This window comes from Hoplias malabaricus, chromosome Y (genome assembly GCF_029633855.1).
Source record: "Hoplias malabaricus isolate fHopMal1 chromosome Y, fHopMal1.hap1, whole genome shotgun sequence".
Classification (NCBI taxonomy): Eukaryota; Metazoa; Chordata; class Actinopteri; order Characiformes; family Erythrinidae; genus Hoplias; species Hoplias malabaricus.
The window spans coordinates 72562183-72583725 of NC_089820.1; the positions used below are offsets into that span (position 1 = coordinate 72562183).

Consider the following 21543-nt stretch of genomic DNA (forward strand, 5'->3'; position numbering starts at 1 on the left):
TGGGCTGGAATTCCCTCCGGAATCCCACACCAGCATTTTCAGGAATACAACCTCAGCATCCTTATTAAACACACAGAACCAAGCCTAGAACTTAGCTTAAAGATTTATTGAACACAGCGGACCAAGTCTAGAACCAGACTCTCGACCACAGCATTCTTATTAACACAGAGAACTGAGTCTAGAACCTCAACATCTTTATTTAACATAAAAACCAAGTCTAGAACCTCAGCATCCTTATTAAGCATAGACAACAGAGTCCAGAACTACAGCATTGTTGTTTAACACAGGACCAAGAACAGGATCTAGAACCTCAGCATCCTTATTTAACACACAAAACCAAGTCTATAACCAGCATCTAGAACCACAGCATCCTTATTACACGCTCAGAACCACATCAAGAACCTCAGCATCCCTATTTAATACATAGAACTGAGCCTAATTATAATATTAATATAATGTTTACTATACCATTTGAACACAGCTGCTATCCTTAACACTGTGAAAATTTCATGATGAATGGACCAATAGAAACATTCCAAAATATTTTTATACTGACTTCCAATGAAAGTAAAGAAGTTGTTTCCTTTTCCTGTATCAGTTTTATTTCATTCTGAATATAAACTATTTAAAGTGGGCATTTGTCGTCTTAGGAATCCACTCTGTGGAGCAAAAATTATCAGCGTTGACTCGTTATAAATGGGTGTCCACAGTACTTGGACTGTGCTTCTGCCAAAATATGGGAATTGTGATTGTGTTCATTTTGCTAACAGACATCTGTCTCATTCTCTCTCTCTTGCTCTCTCTTTTTTTTTTTTTTTTACAGACTATGGAGACTAGAGTGGAGACTCTAACTGACCTGTTGATTGACCCTTGTTTCTACAGCAGATGTATGGAGAAGGTGAAATGTAACTGAATAAACAAAGCTAAATTAGCACTTAGCAAGGTTAACAGGAGTTAGCACTAGCATGCTAACACATCGACTCATAGTTCTATATCTGCATCTTTAAAGTCCAGCCTGACACCCCGACCTCCCGATCTCACCCAGATCTGTCCCATCCAGACCGGCCCGTTTTTTTTCCGGAGCCATGCCGCTGTTGCTGCTGTTAGCCGTACGGTGTGTGTGGCTGAGCTGGGTGTGTGCAATGCACTACCCAGCCTCTTGGGGGCACTACGATGTTTGTAAGTCACAGGTTTACACGGAGGACGGACTCGTGTGGCATTATATGGCCTGCCAACCTGAGGCCACGGACATGACCAAGTACTTACGGGTGACTCTGGACCCCCCCAACATCACCTGTGGAGATCCCCCAGAGATGTACTGCGCTCTGGTAAGGACTTTCATTGTAAATATATATATATATGCACCTCATCCAAAGAGATTACTCACAAGGTCACCATGCTGAATACTAAATGTCAACTAGAAGGGTATAGAGATCCCTAAATTTTAATAGGGGTTGTGTTTCTTTTTTTTTTTTTTTTTTTTTGAGCTCAGGAGTGTGTTTGAAGTTTTTATAAGGTTGCTTGTGAGGGTGTGTCTGAAACTTCAGTGTGTGGATGTAAGTGAGGTTGAGTATGAGGTGCATGTGAGGCTGTTTGAGGTTTTTTAAGAGGCTGTGTTTATGGGTGCACCTGAGGGACTGTGAGGCAGTGTTTGAGGTTGCATGTGAAGTTGTAATTGAGAGAATATGAGGCTTGTGTTTAAGGTTGTGTGTGAGTTTGTAATTGATGTAATTTGAAGCTGTGTTTGAGGTTGTGTGAAGTTGTAATTGAGGGACTGTGAGGTTGTGAATGATGTTGTGTTTTATATAATAACCAGCTCTGTTCATTGCTGTGTGGATCCGTGGCCATTGTGGCTCAGTTGTATTTGGCTGTGATCAAATGTCTTCACGCTTTGAATTATAAATGTCAGCTTAGATTACATGAGGAATTCTCTCTCTCTCTCTCTCTCTCTCTCTCTCTCTCTCTCTCAAGGAAAGCACATAAACCCTGCGCGCTGCATTAGAGATTCACTGGAGAAACGTCATGCTCTCAGATTTCTCACAGCGTCTCACAGAAGCTCAGATAAAGTAAAGTGAGGCGTCCAAACCAGCTCTTATCTCAGAAACTTCAATTACACTCACTCTCTCTCTCTTTCTCTCTCTCCCTCTCTCTCTCTCTCGGCCTCGGGTTCAGATGGAGAGTGACAGATATTCGAGAGTAGCAAATTATTCAGTATGTTTCAGTGGTTTATGGATCAGTGATAATGCGTCTGAATTAATCTGTCCACCCTGACTCGAACCCATACACAGTTCAGTTAAAGGGGAACTCCACCATTCTTTTACTATGAAGGTGAATAGAACCAGGAATTTCCATGTCTCTGGATGTCCTGCCAGAGTGCAATAAATGAGACTATAAATATATATCAGAAGAGAAAAGGATGATGGACACTCATATTTCCAAAATCCTCCATAATCCCCTGCATAAATGGTTTATGTGGACATTGCACTGGACAGTGGTGGATGGTAGCGATTCAGATTTCTCTCCAGTGGTGGAGAATGGAACCAGGCGTCTCCACGTCTCCAAAACACACCCAGCTTTTGGGGAAGAGGTCTGGTTCCATTCACCTCCACTGTCCAGTGTTATGACCATGGAAGTATTACTCTGTTTCATTTATAGTTATTTAACCATAATTAACAGAAATCTTTTTGCAAATGATATGGCATTCCCCTTTCCATGTTAAAAGGTTTGATATCATATGTAAACATTATTTAAGGTTACAAGACATGCAGCAGTTTTAGCCATGCCCATAATACTTGAAAGGTGCACATGGCCAGTTCTGAAGACACAGATAAACATGCTTCTATTTTAAAAGCTTTTATTTAATTCTGGCACAAAGCCTTAGATCCGCATTGAAGTGTGATCAGAGGAAAAGCATGCTGCTCTGAGGTGGGGGTGGAGCTGATGATGCTGTGGATACAAAAGAGAGTGAGGTGTGTGTTAATGATGTCATTGAGAAAAAAGTGTCTATTTTTATTTATAAAAAAATCTCCCAGATGCCCTGTGAATACCTCCAGACACGCAGCTCATGCAGATCACGAAGGCTGAGGGGTGGAGACATGTAGAAAAGGTAGGTGGAGTACGTTAGAGTGGGTTTATAATCAAACAATGGACTTACATTTCTCACAAGCCACAAGATTAAAAACACTGCCCTCTGTAGAGGTCACATGGTATCTTATGTAGTGAGTGAACAGTCATCTATCTATTAACTCTTTCAGCAGTGTGTGTTCTGACCCTGTTTTATCAGTGTGGCACTAACTCTTTGAGCAGTGTGTTCTGACCCGGTTCTATCAGCGCAGCATTAACTCTTTCAGTAGTGTGTGTTCTGACCTGGTTCTATCAGAGCACTGTTAACTCATTCAGCAGTGTGTGCTGCAGTAGCTTTTCTGTGGGATCAGACAAGATGTACTCTCCTTCACTCCCTCCACCAGGACTAGGGCCCTGAACCCTGTCTCCGCTCACTCTTTGTCCTTCCTTTGAACACTTTGGGTCGGTACTGACCACTGCACACTGGGAACACCCCAAAGACCTGAGTTCTGGAGACTGACCAAATCATTATAACCATCACAGTGTTGCCTTCAGATCCTTACATTGACCATTTCTCCTTCAAAATCAACTGACCATTCACTCACTATCTGATATACACTCCATCCTCAGAAGGCATATTTTACATCAGAATATAAACTATACCTACTTTATTGTACAAAATTCACCTAAGACTATTATGATTGTTAAAATGTTTCTCCTCTATAATGTGGTGCTTGTATAAAAGTATATGTAATTAGAATAAACACAGAAACTTTAATACAGTAAAAATCCATCCATCCATTATTTGTAACTGCTTATCCAGTTCAGGGTCGCGGTGGGTCCAGAGCCTACCTGAAATCATTGGGCGCAAGGCGGGAATACACCCTGGAGGGGGCGCCAGTCCTTCACAGGGCAACACAGACACACACACACACATTCACTCCCACACTCACACCTACGGACACTTTTGAGTTGCCAATCCACCTACCAACGTGTGTTTTTGGACTGTGGGAGGAAACCGGAGATACAGTAAAAATAAGAGGATTTGTTTTTGGTTTAAAAAGTAGTAGCCATGTCGCGAGTGTGAAGAACAAAGTGTGTTTCCAGATGGTTTCCTGGATTGTATGGATTTGTTAAATGAACAGCACACTTGATATAATATAATGAAGTATTTATTAATCACTAAAACTAAAACTAAGGACTGTCACAAGGAGAAATGTAGAAAGGGTTGAACCAACACATTCACACACACACACACACACACACACACACAGTATCACATTCACTGGAATAATGGCATTGGGTTTATTCAAATATTTGGGGTAGGGTATGGGGGGATGGGGCATTGTTTGAGTAAAGAAACTCTTACTGCTCAGGTAAATATTATTTATATATCATTTTCTCTTTTGCACAGTGCTGTATATGAATGCTCTTTGTGAAACTATATGCTGTAGTCTTATTTAAAGTGTACTCTATAATAACTCTCCTCCTTTTTATGATAATTATTCTGATGTTGAATTATTTTATTTAAATGTACTAAATGGAAGTATGTGCTGGCTCTGATGATCAAATCTCACTAAAGCAAAAAACCAACAAGAGATGCTTAATTTAAGACGGCATCAAAATTTTATGAGAACCATCGCCTCACTGGTAAATAACTGCACACTCCTGCAGCTAGAGGAGCCACCTTAAAACTCCAGCTCACACCAGACCATCCAGCATATATATATAAAGTAACTGTTTATGGTCATTTGCATATTCATTACATTTTACATTAATCAAACAAGTCTTTAATGTGTAATATTTCTGAATAATGATTTTTACTCATTAAACATAGGTAAATGATATAAATACTGCTTTAAAAAGTCTGTATTCATGGTTTCAAATTAATAAAAATAAATACAATTTATGGTTAATTTGCATATGCCATTAGCCACATTTGATATTAGACTAAATATTCATCTTACACTATTTTTACACTTACACTATCTTTTAAAGATATATGTATGTATAGCTTTAAACTCAAACGTAGCAGCAACTATTTGGAAAACTAATAAACTAACTTCAGTTCCTATGGTTTTGGGATAATTTGCATATGTAAATAGTCTTCATTTAGTATTCAGTGTATCTTTAATTTTCTTTGTATCACCATATTTCTCTGATATACTGCTGATCTTGTACTGTAATTAGTTATTAAACTCCCAGGCAGGAGAAGCCATGAGTAAATGTAATAATAAGATGCTAATAAAGAGTTTACAGTTCATTTGCATATTAAACCCAGGCACTGTTTGCTTGTAAGTTAAATGAGGGTGTGTTTATGGTGATATATGTGCTGGTGTATAATAATCAGACATGTGGGCCATGTGTGTGTGTGTGTGTGTTTTCCTGGGGAAAGTCTCAGATATTTCTCTGGAATTTGCCTCCAGGTAAATTCACGACAGGAATTTTAAACAGTTATCGGCGCTGGACTTTAAAAGATGTTCCTGAGGAGAATTTATTTTAGAAACAGCCGCAAAACACACACACACACACACACACACACACACAAACACACACACAGGGAGAAAGTTGCAGCCTAAGTATCAGAGCAAAACTTGTGTTTTAAAAGTAGGTTGTCCTCTCTCAGAACATACAGTTCCAGCCCACAGTTTTCACACAAGGTTTTTGCTTCAGGCTCCAGTGTGAAGACACAGGCTGGTCAGCGCAGTCAATGACACCATGGCCCTCTATTCCCAGCTCAGGCAGGAATGACAACAGTAAATATACATAATTTCTCAAGTGTTACACTCAGACAAAAGGTCCTTTGCTGGTACTATGTTGTTTACTAAAGGTAAAAACTGTGTAAATTTATCCTTAAATGTGCAGCAGTGGTTTTAAAGCAACTGAAGGTATCATTTTTTACCTTGAAACTACAACTTCAAAATCATTGTGATGCTCCACTGAGCTGTAATAAGGAGAGAATAGAGCCTCTGTTGTTGCTATTCTGTGCTTAGCATGGCAGAAACTGCACTATGCAACCCCACCCTCCTCCCCACCTTCTACTCCACCCTCCTCCTTGAGTACAGGACATTGTAAAGTGTACGGTTCTATATAGAAGGCATATCTCTCTCAAAAATTTATATTGGAGAAACTGAGGTTGGTTATTGTAGTGGATAACAGCACTGCACTCCATAGACGGGTTCTAATCCCTGCTCAGGCAGGAATAATAAGTGGCAAGTTTTCTCTCTCAGTGTGTTCAGTATACACTTTTTTTCCATCAGCAAATAAAACACATGTTAATAAGGCATTGTTAGTTAATTTGCATTTTATTACAAGTTACACTTTAACCACATTCAAACAACAGTTGTTTTTATCCTCAAAAATGCCATTTCACCTTAAAACACACAGAGAATCTGAACAATAACAAAACCAGAGAGAACAACATTCCCCTTTAATGTGCCTCATACAAAAGACTGGGTTTGATTCCTCACTCAAGCAGGAATTATAAAAGTTAATAGCAATGACAATAAGAGTATGAGCAAGATGAAGCCTTCAGTTTGGTCAGTACACCCCAATAGAAGACGACACTGCTAATTAAATATAGTAAATTTGTATAATAATATTAGTTATGTTTGCTCCTACATTAATATTTTGGAGGTAAATTTTACATCAAGTCTGTGTTCTGGTTTTTATACTTTTAAAAACACAGTGTGTAAATCATAGGTTTCAAATTTAAATTATCGGTAGGCTTTAAATGAGTTATATATAATATACTTTGCATAAATTGAGCATTGTTTCTGAGAGAAATATTTTGATATTTGTGAAAGCGCTCACTGCTTCAAGCTCAATCCAAATAACACTGACGTCATGGTTTTCGGCAGTGAAGGTTTCAGCACAAAAACATGTTTTCTTTCAGAATCTCTCACCTCTCTCACTCATTTATCACTTCCGCAGAGGTGGGAATATACACACACAGACACACACACACACACTGGCGTAAGATGGAGTGTGTGGGAGAGTTTTGTGCAGCAGGGAGTTAACCCTGATTTTATTTTTAGCCGCAGCAGAGAGGGACGGTGTCCAGAAACATGCAGATGATCCTTTTCTCATCGTTCTCTTTAACCTCACGACTTCAGCTATCAACACCATCAACACCATCAGAGGAACATCCATCAAGAGGCGCTTAACCTCCATTTTAAAATCAATTTTAGCCCATTAGCATTAACGATTAGGTGTTTAGTGTCTGTGCATTTATGGAGCATTCACAATTACATCCTGCAATCAACACTAAGCTCAGATTTCTCATCAGTGTCCTCTGATCATCAAACATAATTTTTAGGTTTGAGAGCTCTGAGATATCAAACTGAAGCTAACACAACCGTTACTGAAGCTTAACACCTTTGGAAGAGAACACCACTGCTGATTCTGATAGAGTGATTAAAATACACCTCCACATCAGTGGAACCTTCAGACATTCATACAGCATGTGGGTTTCTCCTGCAGAGCCGTCTAAGGACTGGAAGTTCAGGCTCATTCAACATTCCTGAATCTCCCCCAGTGTTGTGGACAGTAGCGAGTGTAACTCTGTGTGATCTCGTACTGAGAAATCTGTCTCATACTTTTCATCTGTTTGACTCACTCACGGATTTTGGGCCAAAGTGGTGACCTCACCCCCTCTCTGTGTAGCGTCCATGGCCATTCCCTTAGTGTCTTTCAATCAAAAGAACTCTGGTTCTTGAACTGCTTCAGTTCACACTTATAAGAACCTTTGTGCTTTGCAGCGTACCAGCCTGCATTTACACCAGTTTTAGTGGAGGTATCTCAAGTATCAAGTATCTCCTGAAACTCCAGAGAACACCAAATAAGTAATAAATTCTGAGTTTCCTCAGCAAACCACTGCACGCTCTTTGTGGGTGTCGCCATAGCTCCTTGCTCCTGTACAACTAGACATGCCCACAGATTTTTTCATGTTTCGTGCAAAAAAACAAAACAAAAAACCCACAGTTCTTTGGTTCCTGGTGTGAATTAACTTTTTCGGGTTCCAGAACATATTTTTTTTATTGGTGGAAATGAGCAGAACGGTTCAAAATTAGGTTTGTGAACCGGAATGAAACCCATCCCACATTGGTGGAAATGTGCTATCTGAATGGTGACCCTGCCCCCACTCTGACTGGAGACCATGCACTCTATATGTAGAAACCACATCTCTCTGGGTGGTGATCACGCCCCTCTCTAAGTGCAGACCACGCCCCTTTAAGTGCAGGCTATACCTCCTCTCTGAGTGCGGACCACGCCCCCTGTCTGCTGCAGAAATTGACTCCTTTAATCCCGTTTATATTCTCCTGTTTATAGTGGAACTCTTCAAAACAGGGGAACAGGAATATCCTATAAACTCTTCACTGTTATTTCACCTCACGTCAGATTGTAAATGTGTTTATATTTACAAAATGCAGTCAAGTTGTTCAGAGACAAATTTGGAAATATTTAGCTTTTTGTGAATTAGCTTTTAAATAAAGCTTTAGAAGGGTCAACTCAGGACTTATTCCTGCTTTTTTGCAGTTTACACAGTGGCAGAAGCTTCCAGAAACAGAGTTTGTGTATATATATATACCCTGATGAAAAAACAGCATAAGCAGCTCAAGCTGGTTGACCAGATTAAATTGTAACCAGCTTAGGGTATGTTTTTATTTAAATTTGATTGTTTGCTCCAGGGACCTGGAGGTTGTGGGTTCGAGTCCCGCTCCGGGTGACTGTCTGTGAGGAGTTTCGTGTGTTCTCCCCATGTCTGCGTGGGTTTCCTCTGGGTGCTCCGGTTTCCTCCCACAGTCCAAAAAGACACGTTGGTAGGTGGATTGGCAACTCAAAAGTGTCCGTAGGTGTGAGTGAATGTGTGAGTATGTGTGTTGCCCTGTGAAGGACTGGCGCCCCCTCCAGGGTGAATTCCCACCTTGCCCAATGATTCCAGGTAGGCTCTGGACCCACCACGACCCTGAACTGGATAAGTGGTTATAGATAATGAATGAATGTTTAGCTGGACAAAAAGCATTATCAACCTGACCAAGCTATACAACAAATATGACCAAGCAGGCCCATGCTGGTTGACTCCCATGACCAGGCTGGTTGACCAGGACGACCATCATGAGCAAGCTTGCTGACCAGCATGACCAGCAAGAACAGGCTGGTTGACCAGTATGACCAGCATAAGCATTCTGTTTGACCAGCATGACCAGCACCACCAAGCATGACCAAAATCAAATGCATCATACGCTAAGCTGTATAAATATTTAGTTGATCTCAGGTGAAATAATCACAGATCAGAGAGGATGTTGACTGGTTCACATTAAACTTCAAGTTCTGTTGGCTGTAAATGGTTTAAGGATGAGGATTGAAGACGCCATGTTTTTAGCCTCATTTAGACGTCAAAATATTTAATGAAGCTCGGGATCACTGTGGATTCATCCTGAATTCCAAACAGCCGGGATTAAACCTCATTTAAAATGTAATCTACAACACAAATTTGAAATAATGAGTTTCCGTGTCACATCCAGCAACTTCCCGTGAGGAGCATAAATCCATAACTGAACTGAAAGCGATATTACACAATAATAATAAATCAAAATAATAATCACAGAGTCAGCGCTGCGGATAAATTATTCATAAGAAACTCAACAAACAACGTCTGGAGCTGAGAGGTAAGTCCAGAGTTTGTTCAGAGAAAAAAAATCACAGCCTGCTTTAAGAATAGAAACCCAGTGTTGGGTTTAGAATAAATAATAAATAGTAAACGTCTGGTTTATAATAAAGCTGATTTTCACACAAAAGCAGGAGATGAAAATAAACAGACTCTGGAATTAATCATATTTTCTATCTAGAATAAATCTGCTTACATTTTATGTATACTTTTGTGAAGAAGGGATGAAGGTTCTCAGCCCCCACCCCTATCTTTTTCACTTATATTTGCTCACTAACAGCTCAACACAGTCTCAACAAGTCTCGCAGACTGACCACAGTGTTATACTGAATACAGTAACAGGGTTATTGTAGGGAATGTTTTGACTAATTATGTTTTATTAGGAATGTTGACTTCCATTTCAGCAATGAAACGGCCACAAGGATGTGTGGGCAAGTTTTAGAGCCATGACATGGAGGAATAATGGATTTTGAGAATAACATTTTCAAAGATTTAAAGGAACATAATGTATAATTCTACCTTAAAATTCATTCATTCATTATCTGTAACCGCTTATCCAATTCAGGGTCGTGGTGGGTCCAGAGCCTACCTGGAAGCATTGGGCGCAAGGCAGGAATACACCCTGGAGGGGGCGCCAGTCCTTCACAGGGCAACACAGACACACACACATTCACACACTTTTGAGTCGCCAATCCACCTACCAAAGTGTGTTTTTGGACTGTGGGAGGAAACCGGAGCACCCAGAGGAAACCCACACAGACACGGGGAGAACACACCAGCTCCTCACAGACAGTCACCCCCAGGCCCCTGGAGCTGTGTGACTGCGACACTACCTGCTGCGCCACCGTGCCACCCTACCTTAAAATTACAGCTTATAAATGATTGTCATAGGGAGAATATAACCTCTGTGGCTGCTACGACGGGTCCACTGCTGGTTTACTGGACTAAGCAACTTTGGAATCACAGGACAGAGAGAAATGTGTGACACTTTACGGCACAAATCTCACAGGTTGTTAACTAGCTTCAAAAAGAATCTAGCTCTGTATTCCCGGTAGAGGGAATGGCAGAGGAAACAAGCAGGAGAAAGAGAGAGAGCGCGGTGGGAGTGGCCATTCAAGAGTTAATACAGGACTGAATTTACACAGTAGAGTGAGCTGCAACAGACAGGAGGACAAAAGTTGGAATAGTAAGTAACTTGCATTGTAACTTCTTTCATGTGGTGCGGTGTTAGTTAGTAATATGTTTTGTTTACAAAAGTATTATAATCAGGTTTGTGAAAGTTACTGAGCAGTAAGCCAGGGTTTGTGGCTTCCTACCAATTCTGGTAATGAGTGATTTCCTGTCAGTTGCTGTGGTTATAACAGCTAAAGTCCTACCAAAGTTACACTTTATGGTTGTAATAACACTGTCCAGTGTATATTATGAGCGTTATATGGGATTAATCATGTAGTCAACATCATTTTATTCAGTTACACTCATTTCCCTATGCCCAATCAGCTGAAGTCACGAGAGCCGTCCATGACCTGTGTTAATATCACTTGGTGTGTGTGTGTGTGTGTGTGTTTGTGTGAGACAATGATAATTATCATGAAAATGACTGATCCAGAGGGAGAGGAACTCCTATGCATTACGGCATGTAAACTCATACAATAAACTACAGCCATGTGCATCGCAGTAAGTCAGCGGCTGCACTGAGGGTTTATCCATCATATCATGTGGATGGAAGTGTGTAATAAATAATTCTGTTCACTGATAATTAATTCACTCACTTGCTTCTTTCACAGCTCACTCTAAACTAAGTCTAAGTGCTGTCTAAACATCTACAGAGAAATCTCATAATCCAAAAAATGCTTCTCAAAAAATTCTGACATTATTCTGTTAATTGTTCAGATTTGATTCCCAGGTTTCTGATTTTATTCTCTAAATATTTTGACTTAATTCTTGGAAGTTTTAATTCTTAATTCTTCTTCTAGGGAATGTCTACAATTGTGGTTAATTGCAGTTCTCTCTGGTTGTTTACATTCAGAAGCTCTCCATCTTATAAGGTGGAATGGTGTGTTTAAGGGAACAAAAAAAAACTGCTATTTGTATGTAGCTGAGGTTTACTTGTCTGTATGTTTTTATTCAGTGTTTGAATTACCACAGAAACTCATTTGAAAATTTAGCTGTTTAGATTTGTAGCTGTTTAGTTTTGTTTTGGTAATGCAGTTAGCTGTCTTCTGAGTTTGGAGACATTTCTACCTTAAATAATAGAAACAGCAAAAATAAGCCAATATTACCCAGTTTTGGAGCAGTCATAGACAACATTCTAATCTTGATTCATACTTTTCAGCTTTTGGAGCCTCTCCATTGTGTAAAAACTCCAGATGCCATTTTTCTGCCATAAGCAGAAAGAGAGAAAGCCTAGCATACTGGACAGAGACACTGTTTTTTTTTTTTTTTTACCCATTTACAGACACCGATGCTTCATAAACACATTAAACCAGTTTCCAGAGCAAACTGACTGGAGAGCAGCAAATGGTAAAGAAACATTTCCTAAACATTTATTAAAAAAGGGGTCTTTTGATTACAATCAAATGCTGAATGTCAGCTTTAAGGCACTTTGCGGTCTCTCCAATCTTATTCCTTTATATTGTCCCTCTGGTTGTGTTACATAGTCTAACTCTGGACTTTCAGCATTGCTGCCCCCAAATTTTTTAACCTTTTTCCTCCTGTTCTTCGTAACCGTTCAACTCTGTCTCACTTCAAATCATTGCTCAAAATTCTCTGTTCTTCTTTGTGTCTTTACCAGCCCAGCACTACCCATAATTGTAAACCATCTTTGAGTCTGTGAAAGGTGCTATATAAGTTGAACTAATTATTATTTTAATTAGAATTCATTGATTTCTCAGTTAGACCGTCGCAGTGTGTACTGCTATCTGCTTTTCTCTCCTGACCTGAGCTCCACAAACAAGAGATGTACAGAAATGATCTGGCAGTCTTTTCTGCCGAGATATAAGTTCATCCACCGAAACCCTCATCATCTTACACTCAGGGCCACACTCTCATGAGAAACAACAGCAAATATGCTAACAAGGTGCACAAAGATCATTCTAGGACTGAGCAGGAGCAGAAGGATAGAGGAATGGAGGAACAGAGGAGTAGAGAAAGAGAAGAAAAAGAGGTTTTTTGGATAATCCCTGCTGGAAATGTTCCCGCTCTCCAGGGGTCTACTCCTTCACAAAAAGTAAACGATGTGAAAACAATGCGAGCAGAGAGCGGGAGATTATTTGGGTTTGGGCTGAGTCTCCAGAGCAGGAGCAGAAAGTCAAGCCTCCTGGAGTCTGCAGGAAGCACAATGGGCAGATGTGTGTGTGTGTGTGTGTGTGTGTGTGTTACGAGGTGCTAGATTACTGTAATTCTCCTGAACTTTGTCCCGCTGTCTGGAAGACTGGATGAGAGTGAAAACTGCTGCCAGAAAGCCATGTGTTCCCCCGAGCAGCTTAGAGTCGGAGCGTGAGTCTAATCCGCCCGAGATCAGACCAATATTGACAGCGGAATTAGCTTCGCTGGCTGTGATGAAGGAGCTCTATTAATAGAGCCACTTGTTTGTCATTTCGTTTCATTTTATTTCTTCGCCGCTGTCCACCAGGACTCTTCAGAGTGATGGCAGAGGACAGCGGAACTCCTCCGAGACACTGCTTTATTAAATCTTAAAGATTTTCCGGCTGTTAGACAAGACGTTGGCTGATATGATTTGATAGATCTCAATCTGGGAGCGGACTCAATGTAGGAAGTGTGTTTATTGTTGCTGAAAATATTTTTATTGTGTCAGCTGTGCAAGATTTTTATGAAGAGAGTGCAATCTGTTTTATTTCAGAACATGGACTATTTTCACTCCTCATTGCTCACAAGCAGCTCCACACTGTCTCAGCAGCTCAGGACAACAGTGTTCCCCTTGTTAGCTGCTGATATTAGCTGATAAAAGTGAATTGATTTTCTTGTGTTTTCAATCTATTTTACAGCTCACAGATTTTCCCAGTGTCACACACAGCTCACAGCTTTTCTCACACAGACAATCCTTTATTGAATCTGTAAGGGCCTGGCATTCATATTTGTTTTGAATCCTGATACTATCTGGATTTTTTTTCTGTTTACACTTGTCATTGAAATCAATCCCCAGTTTGCAGAGATGGGAGTAAGTCAAACATGTGCAAGTCATAAGCAAGTCTCAAGTCTCAAGCAACTCCCAAATCACTGTGGAAAAATTTAAGTGAAGTCCCTGCTATAAGTCAAGAATATCTCAAGTTAAGTCTTTCAAATTGGTATGTCCTAACTTCAGTTTCCACATTAAAATCAGTTAAATTTTAGCAGCCGATGTGCTGCTTCTGATTCTAATTTTAGACATTTTAAGTTGTAATAAATATGGGGACGTTCTAACATTTTCCTCACAAGAAAATGTACAGATTATTTCAAAAGGCATTTCAGAGTTAACCCGTAAACTGGCAGGAGTAGAACATTAGTTCTAAAAAAATCATATGATTTCCAGAAATATTTTTCAATATAGTATGTATTTCCGATACATTGCCCTATTAAGGTATAGAAAAAAGTCAAAATGGAAAATATTTTAATTTCTAGTCTGTTGAATTGATACATTATTGTCACTTACATCACACACACTAGTTTTTAAATAGATTTTGTTACTTCTATCAAATTATAGGCCTACCACATTCTTCAAATCAAGTGAAAAAAAGCAACATAAAATGTAACATACAAGTGAATAATAATACTGACTCTCACTCTCATAATCACAGTTGCATGGGCTTTTTCCTGTGATTGTGCTCAAATGAATACCATGACATGCGATGGATTTTTTTGTGAATCTGTAAAAAAATAAAATAAAAATAAGCCCAGCCATTGATCTCTAAAAATACAAAACATACCTTCATTGTCCCTCCTCTCAACCAATGTATTTACACTAGCATAACTGGCCAGACACAGAAAACACATTTGGTAGAGAGCATCAAAAGTGTTTTAGATAAATTTGAAATTTTTAAGAGGCAGAGGGGATGTGAGTAGTGCAAGTGTAAAAGAAGAAAGGTGAGAATGAGATTCTAATCTACACCACAACAACTCTGGAGACTGAAGCCAATAAAGTATTGGTTGTATATGTCTGGACCAACAACAAAATGAAAAATTGGGAAGGGATAGACCTAAATCTTTGCAAAGTGGATTTACTCACTCTTGGAGCCTTCCCGTCCTAGATAAAAGAAATAATTAGTTAGTCCCACTCTTTAAAAATTGTTTTGGGCAGATAGAGGGCAATTGATTAAAACAGAAAGAGAAATCTAGGCAGGGCATTCATTTTTATAGTGTTGAAGTTCAGAATAAAACGATTTAAAGACTGCATTAATGGAACGCAAATCTGAATGATGTTCACCCTTTGTGTCGTTTATTTGGGAGATCAAAAAAAAAACACAATGACCAGCATTGTAACTGAAGAGACAAAATGCATTACTCATTCATTGTCTGAAACTACTTATCCAGTTCAGGGTCGCGGTGTGTCCGGAGCCTACCTGGAGTCATTGGGTGCTGGAGGGGGCACCAGCCCTTTGCATGGTACAAAACGCACTATACCAACAAATATTATTCAAACCCTCAATTCAACTAGAATATAACCCATATTTGTATATAAGACATTAAAAAAGAAAAAATATATCACCAGTTGAATATGCAAAAATGAGGTATGAAAGGTAAGAAATGATTATTTGATTGTATTTGATTGGATATTTGAATGATTACTGACTATCCAGAGAATGAGGCAATAAATTGTTCGCAATCAGCTGGAGAAGTAAACTCCTGTGAATCACCCTTGCACTTAATTCGAAGTCTAGCTGAGTAAAACATTGCGTATTTAACTCTGCCCATTCAGTGAAGTTTTCTTTGAATCGCATTGGAAGCTGCTCTCACCTTAATAATTTTGGGAGTGAGATAAGGGTAAGCCAGGAATCTCATATTGAGATGGTGATCTGTATGGAGTGAGATTAGTCTCAAAATACTTTACAAATGTGTAAATGTTAATCCACAAATTAAAAACAAGTCACAAATATGTTTCACTATTCGCAAATGAATACATCCCAATCTGTGTCTCACAGTCTGCAATTTGTACAAATACAGTTGCATTCATAAATACACATTTTTGGTTTTCATAGATATATGATAGTTTTATGCGGAAATAAATACATTTGTTTAAATTTACATTGCATGTATTTGTAAATTCGAAGTCTCGAATTTAAAATTTATTTGTAAATTGTTGAATCTTCATTTGTGGATAAAGTCACTCACGTGTTTTCCGTGACGTGCATTTGTTCATTTCCTCTTGCAGGGTTTTTGGATTTTGAGACTTTCCTTTCACATTTCACTGGATCCACACACAAATGCAGCCTGATCCACAAACGTGGCCAGCAGGCGAACAAGCCACTGCTAGGTGGTTTTTAGGACCTGTGGGGACAACTTAAATGGAGACGCATTTGCGCAACATTTAATGTGGAAGTTCGAACAAAATGCCGCCCAAGCCGCTGAATTCAGTTAGGAGGAACACTTTTGAAGGTGCCCCAAATTTAACAACGATAAAGTCCAGCTGAACTTCCCTAATTTCACTGCAGACTAGGGTTGTCAAGTAAAATACGTATTTGGACACTAGCGTTGCGTATTGGACTGATATGGGACGTGATGTGTTTTGTATTTTTGAGATTAATTGTTAAGACGGGTGATTTGTTTCGGACAGATGGTCATTATTTTTATTTAGCCAATCAGCAGCCAGAGTTAGCTGTTTATCATTTACTGTGGCAGCCAATGGACTCTCAGTCCCCTACAATGGTGTTGTTTTGCTGTGGCCCTGAGTCCTGAAACACTGGGGGAAACAAAGGTACCACCTAGCTATGGCTTGTTTGCCTGCTGGCCATATTTGTAGATCAGGCTTATGGAAGCAAATCTGTCTCATCAGACTTTGAAATATTACCACCTTTGAATTTGTAGCACTGATTTTTTTTTTTTTTTTGCACTGAAATTATGCATCTGAATTTTGTTGCTATTGAATTTAAGTCTTCAGATTTCCATCTCTGAATATTTTGCTTCGCAATTATGCATCTGAATATAATTGCTCTTGAATTGAACTCGTGAATTTTCAAGAAAACATTTTCACTGTTATTATTCAAGGTTAATAAATTCAAATAAAAAAATGTAAGCTTAAAACAATTCAAACTATATATTTCTATTTCTAACTAAAACACATTCTGTTAAATGTGGACAAGATTCGTCTCTGAGCTCCTCTGCAGTGGCGCGAGTGATCCGATCATAATTCGATCACAACGTGCCTTGGAGGTGTTCACACCTGACTGAAAGTTGAAATCTGAACATGATCCAGTCACCAAAAATGAATCTTAATGCCAGGTGTAAATAGGCTCTAAGATTTTCTGACTGATTGGGAAAACGAGAGCTTATAAGAGTTGCCAGATGTCCATCTAAACAACAAAGTTATTGATAAAAGCGATTCATTGTGTTTTGGTGCTAATTTTGTTCAGAAATATTCAGATTGAAGACTCTGTTGTCTGTTTTATTTGGTCTGGGCTCACCTGACAGATCTGTATGACGTTCGCTGGTAGAGGAGACCAGAGCTGATAAGACATTAATAGAGCCACTTGTTTGTCATTACATTTCATCTCCACTAGGACTCTTCAGAGGGATGAAAGAGGACAGGAGGACCCCACTGAGACTCTGCTTTATTAACATCTCCCACCTGATAATGGCTGATGTTAGCTAATAACACTTGACTGATCTGAGTTAAAACAAAGACAAAACATGATGAAAAATGAAAACAAAGGAAAATATAAGTAGCATTGGGACATTCCTGAAATCTGGCTTGTCAGAAAAATGCATTTCCACGGATTATTACAATGTTATAAGAATCAAACATGTAATTACGTTTAAAACTAAGATAAAATTAAAATGCAGAACATTTAAGAGTAAACTGCAGTAAAATATGGCTATAAAAATTCAAAGATATTAAAATAAATAAGATAAAAATAGCCTGAGATTTTGCTGCTTCATCCAAGCTGCACCTAAAGATCAGAATCGTGTGTGAAAGGTGGTATATTGTGGGATGATTACGCAATTATAACGCTCTGTGTTCATGGGTGTAGCTCATCTTGCTTGTCTTAGCATTAAGAACGTTTTTAACCCTTTTTTAATGTGTGTGTGTGTGTGTGTGTGTGTGTGTGTGTCTGTGTGTGTGTGTGTGTGTGTGTCTGTGTGTGTGTGTGTGTGTGATTGGAGGGTGTATGGGCTGATATTTGTACTCATTTCCATTCCTCATCTTATATTTTTTTCAGGCAGAGCACATTAGTAAAGTCCCCCGGAGGCGTCTTGACATGTTTTGCATCTCCTCGGTTTGGTTCGAGGCTGAGGAATAACGCCGGGTGAAGGTTAATTTCTCGACGGATGAAAACACACAGAGAAAGAGATGAATAATGCAGGCACGCATAAAGAGATGTGTTTGGAATTACACCCTGCCGGCCAGCTGTCTGACTTTGTGTCTATGCAAATTTTCAGAGAGTGAAAAAAGCCCCGAGGTGAAGGGAAGGAGCCCCTTATGAGAGATGGAGATTCAGGGAAGAGCGGCAGGTCATTACTAGGGCACTGTGCCATAATTGGGATTGAAGTTTAAAGTGTGGAATCAACAGGTGTTGGAGGGAAACAGCTTTATACGAATAAATTACGTCTCCATAACGATGTGTTAGCTTCAGGTTTTCTACACAACACAGTCATACTGTTATTACACTCTGCTTCACATCCACTCCTGCTGCAGACCACACCCCATTCCCACACAGTACAGGGGTTTGAGAAACTAAATTTATATTATGTGTAATGTGGGTTGTTTGAATATGGTGCTTTTCGACTGCATGAGATATTCTCAGCTAAATGCTCCCCCACAAAATGGAGCCAGGGACATTGCAAAACCCTCTATCTAATGGGAACTGCAAGATTTATAAAACACAACAAAACAGGTGGTAAATTTAGGCGTTGTTTACTCATTGTATATTTGTGTGTTGTTTTTGTTTTTTGGACATGGCTCCATGCCCCAGTTCTCACAGATCCGTTTTCCTTGTTGCACATTCGACCAACTCAAGGAGTGTTTAAACCTCTTCAAACCACCTTGAGCTAATATTACGAGTTACTATTGTGAGACAGATAAAAACAAATGTGAAAGCTGCTGTAACTTCAGAGATTTTACCATTGCATTGTTTGTGATGGAGCTTTGCATTTCATGTTGATTGACATGTCTCTCTGGCCAATCAGTGCCCTACAGGGTTTACACATCACATTTAGTACCAACTTGGCTCGGTTGGAAGCGAGCGGGGACTAAAAAAGGACCTGGTTCTAGGACCAGGACCAGATTTGGTCAGTGGAAAAGCAAGAGAGCCAAGCCGAGTCGAGTTATGTACGTTCCCTGCAGTGAAAAGCACCATAACTCTGTATTGTGTACACACAAGTACATTTTCTGCCTTTTAGTTTGTATATTGTGTATTATTTTCTGTAAATTTCAAATACAGTGCATTTTCATAAAGCACTACTTAGACATCAACAACTGGAAAGTAATTCCTTGTGTGTGAACATTTTGGGCCAAAAAAAACAAGCTTCTTTAAGGTGGAACAGCTGCTGTTCTGTCAGCAGCTGCTTCTTTAATCTGTCATTGTGTCCGATGCAAATGTCAAATACTTGGGTAAGAACTCCCCCAGCTTTGGGCTATGGAGCAGGGTACCTGTGTTCTCTGGAGTTCTCCAGTATCTCTGGGATGAGCTGAAGTTACAGAAACAATGTAAATGTGATTTCTAATTAATATAACGTTTCCTTGATTTATCTGTGTAAATTGTGTTACCGTCCATTAATTAACTGCTAACATAGTACTAGAAATCCCATAGAGATGCTAGCAGAAATTAGCAGATTATACTGTTGATTATATTGTTGTACAAATGTTCACTTATGTTTTTGAGATATATGGCACAAGGTCCAGCCATGTGACTTGCCTTTAGCTAAACATACCACTGCTCCCATAGGTGTGCTAGCAGAATTTAGCATTAATATTCTCTTTTTGGATGTTTATGTGCAGAAGTAAGGGCATTGCTCTGATTGTGATTTTTCTCCTCTGAGTCGATCACATGTTGCATGCCAGAAATTCAGATAATCATCATCCAAGCTTTGCTGTTCCAAAAGAAACTCATGTGTTGTTCATTCATTGCTATGTCTTGTGCTGTGTTTACACAGAAATTAGAAATTTAACAACAAAGCCAATTCCAGGCGGGGACCTCAACAGAGTTAATTATATTCTGTAAAAACAGAATATCTTCTGCTCCCTCCTTCGCAAACTCTAGCCTGAACATCTACCAGTCGCCAAAAACTGAGAGAATAAACGAACGGGTCCAAGGAGTTTTGGCAGCATTGCTCACTCCAGACGGACAGGGATTCCATTGGAAAGCCAAAAAGCTGAATTATTTCCCATCATCCTCTGAGAGAGAGAGAGAGAGAGAGAGAGATGGAGTGGGGAGACAGAGAGAGAGAAAGAGGGAGAGACAGGGAGAGCGAGAGAGGAGACAGACTGAGACTGGGAAATAGAAAGGAGGTAGACAGAGAAAATCCAGAGAGAGAGAGAGAGAGACTAAAAGAGACAAAGGGGAGACAGAGAGATCAAGAGATAAAAGGAGTTGGGGGGTGGGGGATAGATAGAATCATAAATAGAATGTACATCGAAATGTAATAAGATGCTTTGGGACAGCTGCACATTAGTCTAAGCCCAATGCTCAATGACAAGTGTCGGCCAGAGGGTTGTAAACCCCCAGCACTGGATTGTGGAACTGTGTTCTGGCGAGTGAAGGAACTTTTCTTTTTCCTCCTCCCTCAATATCCACAGCAAATCACCTAACCCCCACTTGCTGTGTGTGTGTGTGTGTGTGTGTGTACGTCTGTCAGTAGAACGGATCCTGTCAGATCTGACTAATAACTGAAAGCTGCGAAAGATCCCAGCTGTGTTCAGAAAATCAAATATATGAAAATAACAGTGTAAACAAAGCTTTGATTCAATCACGGATCTGTTCCTCGTTTCACTCTGAAGTGCTCGTGATTTCTGCTTACGACTGAGATCCAATTCCCTCGGGATCAAAACCCTCAGTTTTTTCCGCCCGTCGCTCAGAACGCACTAATTGGCAAATATTTTCCCTCTGAGACGTCTGTAATGGATTTATGTCACATTAGAGTCAATGGCATCATCAGGAAATGATCAAAAACATCTTCAGAAAAACGAGAAGCAAAGGAGCAGTGAGGGATGGTCGGCAGAATCTCAGTTTTTTTTTTACAGAGAAACTCCTTCAGAAAAATGTAGAATGACGTGACGTCAGGAACTGCGTAGTTTTCCTCCATTGCTGGATAATATGCCTTTACTCACATTACGCAAATAATGTAACGTTTACAAGAAATAATGCAAATAATTAGAATTTTTCAAGAAATAAAGTCATTTTTTTTTCAGGTATAAATAATTTGACTTTTTTTTTTATAAATAATGATGTAATTTTCTCATGCTAATACTGCCATAGCATAGCTTTTTTTTAAATTAGTCTGTCAGTGTAATAAGACACTTTAGATCAATCCATGTGAAATATTTCATAAAGTCTAGAAAGAGGAGAATAATGATATAATAGTCCTGCATTTCTCTGCTAATGAGGAGTGAGAGTCCAGAGCTGGGGGCTCGTGATCGGGGTGTGTTTTGCAGTGTAGAGAAT

At 39.5% G+C, this 21543-nt stretch overlaps 1 protein-coding gene across 1 annotated transcript in view; it reads left to right on the forward strand.

The window, feature by feature from the left end:
• Positions 1-1085: 1085 nt before the first annotated feature.
• Positions 1086-21543, forward strand: part of LOC136679323 (netrin-G1-like) — a 61857-nt gene continuing 41399 nt past the window's right edge. Inside the window, exon 1 of the mRNA XM_066657774.1 lies at positions 1086-1328. Within this exon, the coding sequence (XP_066513871.1) occupies positions 1086-1328 (243 nt within the window). The remainder of the gene's footprint in view (positions 1329-21543) is intronic.